Here is a 15,435-nt window from a genome sequence, read left to right as displayed (position 1 = left end):
ACAGCAGAACGCTGAAGGCAGGAGTAGCTGGAGAAAGTGCTCCAGGTGAGCTCACTGAGAAATATCACCGCATCACTAAAATCCTCACCACCTCCTCGCAAATGACTTGATGGCAATTACTATGTATTTAATAATAAATTGAAAACAACAAAGCTAACTTGCAACACGAAAGCTCAGCACTCAACTCAGATCACTCACTAGCTCATAAATCTATTCTCATAGCAAGTATGCTTCAAAGTTGTGCTTCAGCAAAATTACGTTATCCCATGTCTCATGCTCCTAAATGCTGAGCCCGTACTTCCACTCCCACTGAACCTTTCCACAGGTACCCAAACTCATACTCTAAAACGTGTGTTTCAGGTGCTGGGGAGACAAAGACCCTGCCCTTATTAAGCTTACATGCTGGTTAGGACAGACCGCATACTCACAGTACAATCCGATGAACCCTCCTCCACCTAACTCTCAAGCCTCCTAACCCCTCCATCTCCCTCCATGGCACAGCCACCCACCTCGTCACTCAATCCAGAAACTGAGCAAAGTTCTTGATTCGTCCACTTTCTTCCCCCTCACGTGCAGTCAATCTCCGAATCCCATTCGGTCCACCTCCCAGGTCTCTGTTCAATCTCCCCGCTAGCTAGTTCAGGCTGCCACTCCTCTCACCTAGATTACGACAAAAGCCTACAACTGTTCTTCCTACCTCCAATCTCACCTCTCTCCAATGAACTCTCTAGAATACTTTAAGCTGTCTTTCACCTCTGAGCTTTTGCAGGTGCCGTGCTCTCTTCTTGAAAGTCCTCTTTCCTTTGACCCCATCCACACCGCACCTATCCCATTGTTATTACTGTGTGTTTGGCTTTATCTTCACCAGACAGTAGCTCCTGGCAGGCACAGACTCCCCAGCCTAGCACAGGACCAGGTGCACAATAGGTGCTCAATAAATGTGTCAAAAAAGGAATGGCCAGAAGTGTCAATGCCAAGTATCTAACTAGATAAAGCCTTATTCTAAAGAAAGTAATTTGATTTAGTAACTAAGAACAAGCCTGGAAATCAGCCGACTTGGAGTTCTAAGCTCATCATGTTGCCACTGGCCAATTCACAGCCTGTCCCTTGGTTTATTCATATACAAAATAGAGATGTTACAAGAATATGGAAAACAATATATGTGAAGACTCTTATGTAGAAAGAATTATCTCCCCAAAGATACACCAATTATAACTATGCCCCATGAGTTGAACAAAAGTTTAGAACACTAAAGATTCCAGTGAGACATATAGAAAAATCTTTACTGTAATCAAGTCACCACATTCCTAGAATAAGTTATTAGGACAGATGACCAAATGAGAAGGTGGAACTGTAATCAGTGTAGAACATTATGAACAGGAAAAAACCAACCTGAAGACTCTGAAAACTCAACATTAAAAAAGCAAACAATCCAATTAGAAAATGGGCAAAAGACGTGAACAGACATTTCACTGAAGATACAGAGATGAAGCACATGAAAAGATGTTCGACACTGCTAACCCTTAGGAAAACACAAATTAAAACCACAATGAGAGATCACTCGAGACAAGTGATGTCTCAAGGTGAATTAAGGTAGTTACATTCATTCAGTCGGTAGAGTATATGGTTCCCTCACACTACGTGTCCTGTATGCAGAGTAAGGTCCACATGCATGCTGGCTACCCACCTGGGTGGCAGGGTGCTGGATGGCCAGCCCCCGAAGAAGCCTCAGGATAAATGGTAGGGCTGGGCGAGACAAAAACTTTTTCCAGATGTCAGCATCCAAACTGCAAAGCAAAGGAAGGCTTATTAGCAGGCCAGGGAAGCAAGGGCTGCCTGGAAACCAGTTGTTGATTCTGTCTTGTTCAAATCCCCAGTGCTTGTTTAAAGGTGTCCCTCCAAGAGTGTCATAAAGGATCACAAACTACCACCCAGCTCAGTGTAGAAGCCAGATAGAAGTGAGTACTCGAAACAGAAACCAAAGAGCTGCCATCCTTTCCCCATAGCCCCAAAGGACCCTGCAGTGGTTGAGTGGTCACTGATAGTCAGTTTCCAGAAGGGGAGGGAGGCCCTAGGAGGGCAAAGGGCACACATGAAGCTTTATGCCAAGATGATGGAGCAGGAAAAGGGAAGCCTCTCTAAGGAGAGGCTCCTTACTTCTTGGCGCTGGGGATGTGCTTCTTCATGTAGTCAAGCGCACTCTGGGTGATCCCCTTCTGGAGAATCAGATCCTTCAACTGATGCCCGTTGCTGTTGTTCTTGATACCGGCTGCTATTTTACAGAAGCAGTCCAGGAAGACTTTGTCGTCGCCACTGTGATCCTCATCATACCTAGGAGGACAGAGCAAAGAATCCGAGGGTGTGAAAGGCAGAACAGAAGCCAATCAAGCCATCCTCTTGGTCACCAATCTTTAACAGCCTATAGGACATCAGGTCTAAACACCCTAAGGTGACAGAAAGACCCTCTGTCTTGGCTCCTACCATTCTCCTCTTACCTGCCACGTCCCCAAACTCTCAGCCTTCCCTTGCATTCTCAAACTTTCGCACACGTGACTGCCTCCATCCCATCACACCTCCATCCCATCTTGCCAACCACTTCACCTTCTCTGCCTAGCCAACTGCTACTTTAATATATTTATAATATAATATATTTTAACTATTGACTCCAGAACTAGACTGAGCCCCTTAAAAGCCAGACTGGGTAAACAAAAACCTAATATTAGTAGAAATTCAGGTGATTCTTTCTTATCTCACAGTACCAGTTTACTTAGCTGTATGAAATACAAGCAACATACTTGTCGAAGCTGCAGTATGGTTTGAATCGCTCTACCAGGATCTGCATTTTCTCCACCTCGCCAAAGGAAAGGTACGGGATGATGCGAAGCAGGCCCTGGAGCACACTAGGGTTGGAGCGAACGAAGGTGCTGTTGATCTGGTCCAAGAGCATCACAAGTTGATCCTTGTCACCTGTCAGGAGGAGGTTGCCCTGCAAAGAAAACGGGGTGGAAAGCCAATTAATGCAGTCAGGACTGTGGCTGCCCCCAACATCTGATGCCCAAAGGTCAGGCACTTCCATCAGATCCATTGGGAGCAGCCCTAGAACAATGTGTCTCAGCACTTCCTGGGGAATAATAAACTGTATGAGTTTCACTTGAGAAATTCATTTCTAAGTTTCTGTGATAATTAATAGCCTGAGATGGTCAAACTATACCACCAAAACAATCTGCCCCTCCCCCAAGAGAATGTAGGCTGTTGAACATTCACTTGGTCATAGCTCTAGCCAAATCATTAGATTAGCACCAATAAGAACGGGAGAAACTACAGGTACATTCAGTGCAGAAAAGCTGAACTGGGAGCTGGAGGCCTGAGCTCTAGGCCTGATTCCACTAGTAACCAACCATATAACAATGAACAGCTCACTTCATTTCTCCAGACTTGGCGTTTCCTCAACTGTGAAATGAAAGGTGGACTAAGGCCCCTGCCTATCAGCTGGGACATGCCAGGATTCCATCAATGAGGAGCTTTTGAATGAAAAGAATATCCTTAGCAGCTTTGCCTCCTCAGAATCTAGACTTCAGGTTTCAATGCAATGATGTCACCATTAGCTGAGTCTTGACATTGCAATGAGTGGAGCAGGTTCGGTTGCTATCAGATGAGCTCAGCTAGACACAAGCCTGTTGCTGGCAATGAGACAGCGTAAGCTCCCAGTGTCTGCGGATGGAGGGACTAGGCCGCACTCACCTTGTCCTCACTCAGGGGTTCGGCGTTGGACTCATCTAGAATGATCTCCATGATGCTAAGCACCTGCTCGGCCACAGCTGCACCCCCGCTGTCCTTGCTTTCTTGCTCAGCTACCAGGGCCTATAGCAGAGGAAACCCAGTCTCAAAATTAAACCACAGTCACTCACTGCTGACGGCATGCTCATGGCCTCCAGTCCCAGAGACTGTGTATGTATGTGCGTGTTCTGAGAGGGAGACAAGTATGTGGACTTTTGAGGACGGTCAACACGTGACGTTGCAGATGTCTTTCTTGGCTACCCTGAGGAAAGGGCACTATTTTCCCACTCTGTGCAGTCTGAACTGTTTAAGGAACTGTCTTCCTCTGTCTCTGATCTGAACTCAGGAAAGGGGCAAGGACGCTCTTGGGTCCCATGGCAGCAGCAGCACGGTGGGTGAGCCAGATAAATGACCCGAACCTCTTTACCAGTCGGCCGGATAGATGAAAGGCTTTAAGAGGCCATAAGTACATTTCATCTAAGCCCAGAACTGAGATGTCTTTCCCCCATCCCAGACTTCCAAGGCTCACACGTCATCCTTTGCAGCCCACACTTTACCAAGTTCAGAGTCCCCAGCATGACATTCAAAGTGTTCATTTCCAGCTTGACCAGCTGCTGCCGGTTGACTTTCACCTTCACGCAATAACTGAACAATTTCAGCAGCACCTGACAAGAAAAGCCAGTCAAAACCCATGAGTCCACCTGAGAGTGTAAGATGTGAGGACCAGCAGGACACAAATGTCTAAGAGGAATCATGTACAATCAGCAGGTACTCTTCCTGAAATGCAGAGGACAGGAGGGAGAAGTGGATCCTTAAAGGGACATGGTAAGATGGCTGGGCCCTCGTATCAGGTTTTGAGATAGGGTCTTGCTCTGTCACCCAGGCTGGAGTTCAGTGGTATGATCATAGCTCACTGCAACCTTGAACTCCTGAGCTCAAGTGATCCTCCTGCCTCAGCCTCTCTGGTAGCTGGGACTATAGGTGTACACCATCATGCCAGCTAAATTTTTCAAATTTTTTATAGAGATGGGTTTCACTATGTTGCCCAGACTAGTCTTGAACTCCTGGCCTCAAGCAATCCTCCCACCTTAGCCATCAACCTGATAGGTTGGTATTTTAAATAGCAATGGTCTCCAGAGGAAGCTTCCCTGAGCTGGGTATATCTCTACCACTAATTCCGAACAGAACAGATGATGCTCTGTTGTTGCCTTGAGGCAATCCCAGCACTAACTCAGACTGTGAACTAATAGTAAATAGAATGATCCCAAAGCTCATGGGCCTGTGGAAACTGAGAACCAGGTAGGTCACTGAAAACAAAGACAATAATATTTGTTCTCATAGACCCTGGGGGTGAAAATAATAGTGTAATATTTGTGATGCCTCTAGAATCCTCTAATCTTTACTAATGAGATTAGTTGGATGAATACCCAAACAAAATCCTACAATAGAGAAATGACTTATATTATAAAATCCATTTAAAAAGCAATAATAAACTAATAATAATGATTAGCACAAGTACAGTTATTTGGGGAAAGACAGTCAGACACTGGCTCCACAGATGATTAAAGAGTTATCAGAAAAGGTTGCCCCCACACTAGTTGCCCACACACTGGGTTTTGGGGGCGGCGGGGGAGTGAGCCAGAAAGAGGGGAGTAGGGCTGCCTAAGATGCAGAGGGCTTAGGGAAGCTGCCAGGTCCTTCGTTGGCTTACACTGATCCATGGCACCATGCTGCCCTCTAGGGTTAAATGGCACAATAGCTAAGGCTTCTTTCCACAGTGGCCTCTCCCAGTGCAAAAAACCTAATCCCCACATCTTGCTGCCCCCAACTCACTGTTAGAAGGTGGCGTCCCTGCTTGAAATCTTTGATTCCTGCCAGTCTATTAAGCATGCATTCCAGACCCCCACACTGGGCCATCACACCAGCCATCTTATACACTTCTTCTTCATCTTCTTCTTCATCTAGGAGAAAAGGGAAGCCAAGCAGAAACAGAGGGGAAGGTGAAGATGGGAATAAAACAGCCCCCTTCCAGGCTAATGGTCCTTTTCCATATCTCCAATAAATAATGACTCAGCCAAGAAAAGGGGTGAATATTGGATACTAAGCTGTACTATCTCACTACCAGTAGGAGCTTTTTTTAAGGACTCAAGTCGATTAGAATTATTTACGCAAACGTGAAAATACAAGCACCATTACTATCAATGGGGGGGAAAAAACTAAGTTAAAAATGAATCTGAACTCAAGTTTATTGTTTTTGTTTGTTTTTTTACTTTTTTTTTAATTTCCGAATATCATGGGGTTATACACATTTTGGTTACATAACTTGCTTTTGTATAGTCTGAGTCAAAATTATAAATGTACCCTTCACGTGGTTAGTGTGCACTGCACCCATTAGGTGTGAATTTACCTATCCCCTCCTCCCCCCTCCCAAATTTATTGTTAATTACACTTTTTCCCTAATAGTTTGATTTTTTCCTGGCCCCCAGAGGTGTCTGAATCAGGCCATGGATGCCTATTTTTCCTCAATTGGAGAAGTCCTCTCCCCACAATTCTGAGGCAGAAGTACAAGAGAGTATTTGCTGAGAATACCCCTAAGTCCTGGGACACGACCTGCCCATCAGTCCCCAACCTCAAACCCAATGTGCAGCACTGTCTGTGATCTACCTGTGGTGGAGTCCAGGGACTCGATGAACTCCTCAGTGGCATCACCCAGCAGTCCCCGCATACGATAAACAATCCTCATGGGCTCTCCCTGAGCAGAGAAAGTTGAGAAAGGTATTTATAAATAGGCCCAGGAAAAAAATGCAAAGAACCTGATACCTGGTCTTGTTCAATGCTTCAGCAATGTGGACAATCTCTATTTTTCTCCATGGTCTTAACCACAACATCTCCTAGAATCCAGATGCATGGCAATTCACTTAGGGGAACGAAAGCTAATCTCATTTAGTGTCTACTACAGGCTAGGCGTTGTGTGAAGCATTTTACAGACACGATCTCATTTAATTTCATTAAAATACTATGTAATAATATAACAACTATTTATTGAGTGTTTTACTCTGTGCTAGGTCCTATGCTAATTAAGCACTTTATATTATCCTTTTATACAAGATTAAACAGCTTGTTCAGCTACCCAGCTATAAGCCCAGGTCTAATTTCAAGCCTGTCCTTTCTCAAGAGTAGAAACTCTCTCTAACCAACAAGGACTACTCCCCAGGACAAACAAGGTCATTCAGATCAAAGAGCTTTGACTAAAGTCTCAGGAATCAAAAGCAAGAAAAGAGAGTACATCAATCTTTGCCTATAGAGATTCTGAGGTCTTTATGTAACCATACAAGGAGAGGGTTCATCCAGATTTCATCAAGCTAAAACCCATAACCTGATTGGAATGATAAAAAACAAGTCTTTTGTAAATTAGAAAATTATAGCAACTTTACTAAATTGGAAGAGCAAGAGAGTTCACTATATGCCAGGTACTAAGCTAGGCACTCTAGCATATATTAATATATTATTCTCATTTTGCAGATGAGAAACAGGAGCTCAAAATCACACTGTATGAAATTTGGGGGGAGGTGGTACAGCTCACTAATTCAAGCTGCCTGCCTCCAAGTCCACGCTCACCTTCAGGAGAGGAAACCCTAGGGGGAGAGAACCTGCCAGAAAGGCCAGTTCCAAATGTGCTTCCAGCTATGGAAGCCCAATGAGAACTTCCCAGAGAGAGAACCCCAGTCAATAGACAGATTCTGTGTCTACAACAGCACAGGTTCTAGTCAGTAGCTAAAGAGATGGGCTGTTTATTAGGGAAATGGAGGGCAAGGAGAGAAAGGAAGTTGAAAGTCCAGACAAATAGCTACCACAAACTCTAGACTTTGCCAGAACTCCTCACTGGATTAAGCACACCAGTGTGAGGGGCTAATGATTCTCAACTTCTACCTTGCCTCATGGTTCAAGGGAAATGCCCTTGTGTGTTCTCTGGGTTCACTACCACCATTTATAAGAGTGCCCACAGAAGCTTGGTCTTTGTTTTTTATGTGCATCAGGGATTAAATCTATATAGCCTGTTCTGATGCTAAAATGTCAGTGACAAGATGTGTTGGCTGGGACAGTCTTCTGCCTGGCTGTCTGCCAACAATGCTATATCTACCCAACTGGCAGTAGATCAAATGTAAACAGTGACCAGGATTCCCAGCCCAGTGGGACAACAGAAAGGGGACAGGCAAAAATGTATAACAAATTAAAGGCCAAAATGTATGATGGTATACTACCAATTTAGTTCCTTAAACTCTACAGAAATATTTGAATGGGAAAGTTTGCTGTGCTTCACTGATATGCCAGTTTATTGTAATTAAGTTACTTATTTGATCATTTACTAAAGACCCCCCTATCCCCCAAGAGAGACAAGAGAAAGTAAGGAATGGCAGGGAGAGAGAGAAATGGAGAAGAAAAGGAAACAGGAAGAGAGGAAAGGAAGGAACAGAGACAGACAAAGAAAAGAGAAAGGAAAGGTGAAATGGAGTGTCTAAGACTACCAAAAGTGAACAAATAGTACTGAGGTGGCCAAAAGGACCAGAGCACATACTTCCTCATTTCCTTTTCCCCTCCTCAGGACCAACTGCCTGTTTGAATCTCAATTCCCCAACTAGTAAAACACAAACAATGAGCCTTGACACAGCTACTGGGAAATGTTCTGATAAGTGTGGAGGCCCATAAAAGCCAAGAATTAATCTCCATTGAGAGGTCCCCATATAAAAAGAGTACAACACAGCAAGCAATCCCCACCACAGTGTGTCCTCTGACACTGCCTGGCCTCGAATCTCTGGGGTCTGAGAACTTGCAGGGCCCCGACTGTGCTGTGTACAGATGGCAAATGCTCATGTTTTCCTGAAGGTTTTCAACCTTCATTAGTCAGATGTCTCCAGAGGAGGACAGGATGATTGGTTTTCTCCACACAACCACAAATAGGGGAAGTCAAGCTCCTAAGTGCTACTGCAAGCTGGGTATGTGATGATTAACAATGGCTCCTGCTGGTACAAGTCTGCATATAAGTCAGAAAAGTAAAACCACACCTGCAAGCCAGAAAACAAGCACATACCTCGTTCGTGGTACACCAGACCTTCTTGTAAACCTCAGCCACAGAAAGGTCCAAACTAATGATTTTATTGTTCACCAGAAGCTGAACAGAAAGTAGATGAGGCTGTTATTTCCAATAATTATAAGGCAAGTAAATTTCAAGATCAAAGAGCACTTTATGGCAGTGGTTCATAATTCATAATTTTTGTGGGTCATGGACCTATTAACTCTCCCACTCTAAAAAAAATACACGTGCACAACACACAGAATTTTGTACACAATTTCAGGGGTCACAAACACCCTTAAGCCAACCACAGATTCCAGCTTAGAAACACCTGTTGAGGACCTTCTCCTATCCCAAGTCCGTTTCAGGCTCAGCACCGGAAAAACCAGTTTTCTCTATTTCACCCAACATGCTTTTCACCGTATGTGATAATGCCAGACCCTAGAGGTCGTCTGCCATAAGGTATCAGGTTTATGTGGCCATAAACCTGCCCAGGAGCTAAAATGCCAATATTTAGGGAGCTGAATTAACTGGAAATCACTGGGAAGCCTCTGTCAGAAGCAATGATAATAATAAAAACCTCCCACCACTACAACCAATAGCCACTAACCAGGCACTGGGCAGAGCCCTTTACAGGTAATTAACCTTAGCAACAGGTGAGAAGGGTAGAAAGGTGGGACTCACTAACCCCGATTTATAGATGAGGAAGCTGAAGCAAGCTACCTGCCCAAGGTTAATCAGCTACTGAGGGGAAGAACCTGGATCTGACCTCGGCCCATGCTCCTAATCACAGGTAGCACTGTCCTGTGCTCTTTACCTCCATCCCACTGTCATCCTCCAGGAGAGCCACCAAGTCACAGTCTTGGCAAATCTTGTTCTTTATATCCCTCATAAGTGGCCCGATGCCTGGCTCATTGCTGCTATACGGGTTCCCAGGCATCCTGCCCTGTAAGAAGTCTTCTTGTTGGGGATCCTTCTCCAGGGTCACAAAGAACTCAGTGACTTCATTCTCCTCCTAAGGACAGAGAGGAGGATGCATCAGAAAGGATGGCAGAGGCAGAGATTTACATCATACACCCTTGTTCTTTGGACACTCTGAAGGAAACATAACAAACTCATCAAGTTCCTTACATACTTAAAAGATATAAAGAATAGCAAGCTCAGAGGTAATTTTAAAAAAATTCAAATATAATTCAAGTATCCTTAAATACCAAGCATCTCCTCTGAAACACAAGGGTGGATTAGGAGACAGAGCCTAACAAAACAAGCAGAGGAGTGACATACGAAAGCTCTATTAATGAAATGGGGAGGGGAGTGGAGAGGAACTTTCCTTCCTCCTCCTGCTGGTCTCATGCGATGCTAACCAATCTGGGGCCAGATGACTTTGTGACTGATGACCCTGAAGTCAAGAAGGGGGCTTCTCTATATAACATTCAGGTATATCCACCCCACAATGGTCTCTCATCTGATGATACGGGTGTTTTGCATTCTTCCTCAATAGCAGGAGGGGGTCTTTGGATCATACCACACTTCTATATAGTTCAGGCTTAAGAAAAAAACACACATGCTCCATGTGTGCACAAAATAAGGGATGGAAAAAGAAGGAAGAAAATGAACTATCCTCTAGCTTACTGCTTCTTCCACAGAGTGTTGGATTGATAAGCAATGGGATTTTGAAAATGAAGATTTTAAAAAAAAACAACTAATCTTGACTTTGAATCTAGGAAATAAGACCAAGGAAAATCATTAGATTTCCCATCATTAGGAATAGGAAAATTATATGGTTGCTTCTGTTTTATGTCAGTGGGTCTTCCTGAAGTGTTGACTAAGTGGCCCACAGCTGGTAAGACTCCCCATGACTATAATGAATCGCCAAGTGGCTTCATGGCAAAGCGGCTCATGTTGACACTTGAGAGCCACAGTAAGCGCCACACTGCTTACAGGATAAATGATGCTGCAGAGCCTCTCAAAGATGAAGACAGGAGTCCGGTAGTCATCCAGATTGTAGCGCTTGGCTGTCTCAATGCACACAGCCATAAAGGCCTTGGTTTCCGATTCTGTACCTGCCAGAAATCAAAGTAGCCAAGACAATTAGGAAGGAGCCTCACCCACGGAAACTAAGATGAGACTTTAAATGAAATATCATCACTGACAGATTCTTTCTGTCTGGTAAGTGTTTAAATGCCCTACATGGCAATATCAATAGTTCAACTGGAAATCTGATGCTGATGACTCAGATCACATTTAAATCACAACCCTTAACACTCAAATCAACATATTGCATCATGGTTAGCTGTGTACAAGGTCTTGCTCTCATTTAGGATATAACCTCCTTAAGGAGCAGGACTATGCCTCATTCAACTTAGTATCCCCTTGTCCAAAATAGGCACTCAAAAAATGTGAAATAATCCTAACTGTATTCCATTCAAATCACAGGGAAGTTATAGTTTTAAGCTTCATTCTAAAAGATTAGGTAGATTGTTCTCTATAAGCCAGAAAGACAACTTCGAGTCACACGAAGGGAAGAAAACTTGGCTTTAATAAGGGTCCCACTGACAAGGTCACAAACAACTCAGCATGGCATGATGCAAATGGCACCAGAAGGACTTTCATTTTGGGCAATAAGGCAAACGAGGTTCCCTGACCTACTCTCTACTCTCCACCACTTAAAAACAATTTAATCATGACCATCCTAGGCAACACAGCAAGACCTCATCTCTATAAAAAATAAAAATATTAGCCAGGCGTGGTAGCACACACCTATAATCCCAGCTACTCAAGAGGCTGAGGCGGGAGGATCGCTTGAGCCCAGGAGTTCAAGGTTGCAGTGAGCTGTGATTGTGCCACTGCACTCCAGCCTGGACAACAGAGTAAGACCCTGTTCTCTTACAAAAAAATTTTTTTCATTTCCCTGCCTCTCGTACCAGATTCTGCTTGCCTACAAGAGAAGGATTTGCATTTATTGTAAAATGCTTATGAGGTGCTAGTCTAATCATTTTACTCCCACCACCTCTAATTCTCACCGCAAAAGAGAAAAAAAAATAACAATTTAAGATATTGAATAAAAATGAATCAGTGAACTATCACACTAGCAAAGAAGAATCAAAGTCTAAAAATCGGTAACCCAATGAGATAAGCATATCACTGGTCAGTTTCTGCCTTAAGCTTTGGTTTCCGTGACCTATCCAGACTTGCAAGCTGGATAAAGCCCTGAATCCACCTCCTGTAGAGAGTCTAACAAAAACCATCTCCCAACACACACAAACCTGGTACCCTAAAACAGCTGCACCCTTGGTATTGGATAAACAGAAATAACTCTCCCTTTCCCCCAACAAAATAACTGACAGGAAATCGTTTTTCCTTAAACTTCAGCATTTAGGGGTGAGGGTGGGGGGAATCTCCTCTGAGAACTCATAACGAGCTGTTCCCTCATAAGTGTTTGTGGTGCAAACCTCTCACTGTATAGGAGGTCTGAAATTCAGAAGCTCAGAACTGCCCTGCGATGCCTCACAGAGGCAGGTATGAACACTCTGGAGAAATCCATCTGTGACCCTGTCCTAAAGAATCTCCACAGATAAAGCTCAAAGATATGAGGTCACAGTCAAAAATCACAAAATATAACAAGACTTAAGGCACCATGAGCAAGAACAAGAATAACAAACAGCAGAATCAGGCCCATAAATATTTCAAACTTTTGAATTATCAGATATAAATATTTTAACACGCTTAAAGATGATAAAGGGCGTGGAAAACATGAATAAAAAACAAGAAACTATAAAATCCAGAACTATAAGAACTCAATGTGTAAACATTATAAATAGTGAAAAAAATTAATGAATTAAGAAATTATCCAAAATGCTGCCTAAATATGCAATGAGACGAACACTATGAAAGAGAGATGGAGAGACACGGATGATAGAGTGAGAATGGAGTTTCACAAGGAAAAAACAGAGAACGGAGCAGAGGCAATGAAAGAAAAATGGCTAAGCATTTTCCAGATTGATCAAAAACACCAGTCTGAGAACATCTGACCTCTTCCTGCTCTATGAGCTCAACATGAAAAGTCCAAATTGACTGAGCTCAGCTCTAGAATTTAAATTCCAAGAGCAACACTAGAGAGATGGGTCTCTCTCCTTGAATGTGGGGAGACATGCGCCACCCTCCCGTGGCTCTGAGGAACTGGGGGTGATCAGACCAACGCGCCTGGCCAGTCCCAGAAGGAACAGGTGAGTGTCGGGCTCCAGGCCGCTGGGCAGCGCTACCTGTGGTCATGTCCTCCAGCATCTCCAGCAGCATGTCCTGCGTCTCATCGATCAGCTTGGTCCTCTGCACCACCAGCTTTCGCAAGCACAGATATCCATTTAGCACAGTACCGACCAAGCGACTTTTAAAATGTCTTTTGATGGATTCCACCTCAACAAAGGAGGAGAGAAGGCCTGTGGGGACAGGAAAAAGTTGCTGCGAGAGCTCTGCATGAGAATATAAGCAAGGAAGGTCTGTACCTTCAAACGATTATGAGCAACTCAAAAAGCAGGGAAAATCTGTGTGTAGGGGACAAGGGAGGTGCTTGATGAGCTGAACTGGTCAATAGCTGAATAGGAGTTCGAAACGTAAACCCGTCAACGAGGAGAAACATGCAGAACTTAAATCTGTGCCATGGTCAATGAGAGGGAAGAGTCAACCACGGCACCGGAGGAACGAAGGGTGAGTCCTTGAAACATACCCAGGATGCCCTAAAGGAAGGGCCAGATGGCTCTCCCTACCTGTGAGACTTTTAAGGGCGTAGCCCTGCTGCAGATCAGTGCTCAGGGTGGCCTCCTCCAGGGCCAGCAAACGGGCTATTTCCTATGCGGGATGACAAGTAGTCAGTGTGACAGCACTGCCACTGATACCAGTTACCTCCACCACTGTCCCAGGAGCTTGTAGCACCAACCAGACATTCATTAGTCACATCTTCTCAGTCTAACCCCTGCAGAACTCCTTTCCAGGAAGCCACGGACACTTGCAGCGCTGTTCGGGGTTTACTTAAAAATTGGAAACAGCCTAAATACCCCAAATAGATTGCTACAGCCATATGATAGATACAATAAAGTCATAAAAATAATGTTTTCAATAAATATTGCTTCTAAGCAAAAAAGAACATGGCAAAGTTTATATCAGAGTACAATGAAAGGAGAATTGGGGGAAGGGGGCTCTCCTGGGCAGTAGGGCAGGATACCTTGGTGATGAGGTTGCCCACGTAGGGCAGGACTCCCCGAGCCGCCAGGTAGACTTTCCAGTGTGCGGAAGTGATGAGCTTCTGGTAGAGAGCCAAGTACTCGGCTGCACACTCCCCAGCTACGCTCAGCTCATCCAGGTAACTGCCATCAAGAGGGACAGGGCGCTCACTGTTCGAGAACGCTAACAGTTCTGACAGCTCCAAGAGCTCCCCTTTCTCCTTCCATCTTTCCTATTTTCTGCTGTCTGTCTCTCCCTCTTTCTTCTAGAGGGTAGAGGGAGGGCATCTAAGAAAACCCCAAACTTTCAGAATTTCCCATACCTGGGAAGAATTCAGAGCACACCACAGGAAATGAATGCCACAGGTTTTAAGCATTCATATTTTGGTGTTTATTGCTATGAGGATTTAAAAAATGCATGCTCAGTATTTATGTGCCCCTAAGATCTCAATAAATGTTAACTGCTACTGCTGTTACTACTACCACCAAAACTCAGCTTTTTAACACTTTGCTGTTTCTATGGTCTTCTACATGGAATGAGACGGTTATGGACCACACAGGTGTGCTTCTCATTGCCCTGATATGGATTCCCCCAGGAAAGAGAGAAAGGTTCTAGAGAAGTCTAACCACTCTCCCCAGCCCACCCCCAAATGGTACCTGGTGAGGAGGTCGAGGACCTGCTGCTTGCGGCTGGGAATGGTGGCAAGAGCTTCCACGATGGTACAGGCTGCCTGCCGTGCAGCCTGCGTTGCTGGCGTAAAGAGTACCTGCGGGACGGGACAGGAGAGGCCCTGGGCTCAGATGACACACTGTCTCACCAGGCCCCCCAGCAGGGCAGTCGCTGCCACCCATCCAGGAGAAATCCTCTGGGAACCTCTCGAGGAAAAGGTTTAAGGTAAAAATCACCAGCTAACACAAGATCCAACTGTTGTAGACTGGGCAAGAGGCTGCTAAGGAGGCTTTCTTCTTCATGGAGATTTCTCCATCAAGTAATTTAGGAAAAAAAACAAGCAAGGATTTTTCCTTAATAATTAGCAAAGACTGAGAGTTCTTTTGGGTAGACACTTACATACTGAATACTTTCATTTAATGTAAACCATGTATTTCATATTTTATATATCAACAGATAAATAGATTCTCTAACATGTAATTACTTCAGTCCTTTAAAGCATTAGCTAGAAAGAGGGAGGGAGGGAAGGACAGCAGAACATACAAAAGATGGGAGGAGAAAAGGAAACTGACGTGGGCAGGGAGGAAAGCAGAAAGCACAATGAGCTTGACAAGTCAGGCAAAGGAAGTTCTGTTTTGGCCAGTCCACCATGCCAGTGGCTGGAACCAAGAACTTCCACCCATTTCCTATTTGAAAGGAAA

At 44.4% G+C, this 15,435-nt stretch overlaps 1 protein-coding gene across 1 annotated transcript in view; it reads right to left on the bottom strand.

Moving 5' to 3' along the window:
• UBR4 (ubiquitin protein ligase E3 component n-recognin 4) overlaps nucleotides 1-15,435 on the bottom strand; it is a 127,290-nt gene that overhangs the window by 15,431 nt on the left and 96,424 nt on the right. The window contains exons 84-97 of the mRNA XM_012656940.1: nucleotides 14,722-14,831; nucleotides 14,067-14,208; nucleotides 13,612-13,693; nucleotides 13,111-13,284; nucleotides 10,790-10,911; nucleotides 9,666-9,863; nucleotides 8,867-8,947; nucleotides 6,442-6,529; nucleotides 5,611-5,738; nucleotides 4,335-4,442; nucleotides 3,742-3,861; nucleotides 2,796-2,986; nucleotides 2,158-2,331; nucleotides 1,688-1,787 (exon numbers count right to left, since the gene is read on the bottom strand). Of these exons, the coding sequence (XP_012512394.1) occupies nucleotides 1,688-1,787; nucleotides 2,158-2,331; nucleotides 2,796-2,986; nucleotides 3,742-3,861; nucleotides 4,335-4,442; nucleotides 5,611-5,738; nucleotides 6,442-6,529; nucleotides 8,867-8,947; nucleotides 9,666-9,863; nucleotides 10,790-10,911; nucleotides 13,111-13,284; nucleotides 13,612-13,693; nucleotides 14,067-14,208; nucleotides 14,722-14,831 (1,818 nt within the window). The remainder of the gene's footprint in view (nucleotides 1-1,687; nucleotides 1,788-2,157; nucleotides 2,332-2,795; nucleotides 2,987-3,741; nucleotides 3,862-4,334; nucleotides 4,443-5,610; nucleotides 5,739-6,441; nucleotides 6,530-8,866; nucleotides 8,948-9,665; nucleotides 9,864-10,789; nucleotides 10,912-13,110; nucleotides 13,285-13,611; nucleotides 13,694-14,066; nucleotides 14,209-14,721; nucleotides 14,832-15,435) is intronic.

This window comes from Propithecus coquereli, unplaced genomic scaffold, assembly GCF_000956105.1.
Source record: "Propithecus coquereli isolate 6110/MARCELLA unplaced genomic scaffold, Pcoq_1.0 Scaffold528, whole genome shotgun sequence".
NCBI lineage: Eukaryota > Metazoa > Chordata > Mammalia > Primates > Indriidae > Propithecus > Propithecus coquereli.
Note: the sequence above shows the minus strand (reverse complement) of the source record. Positions and strands in the feature narration are given on the sequence as shown.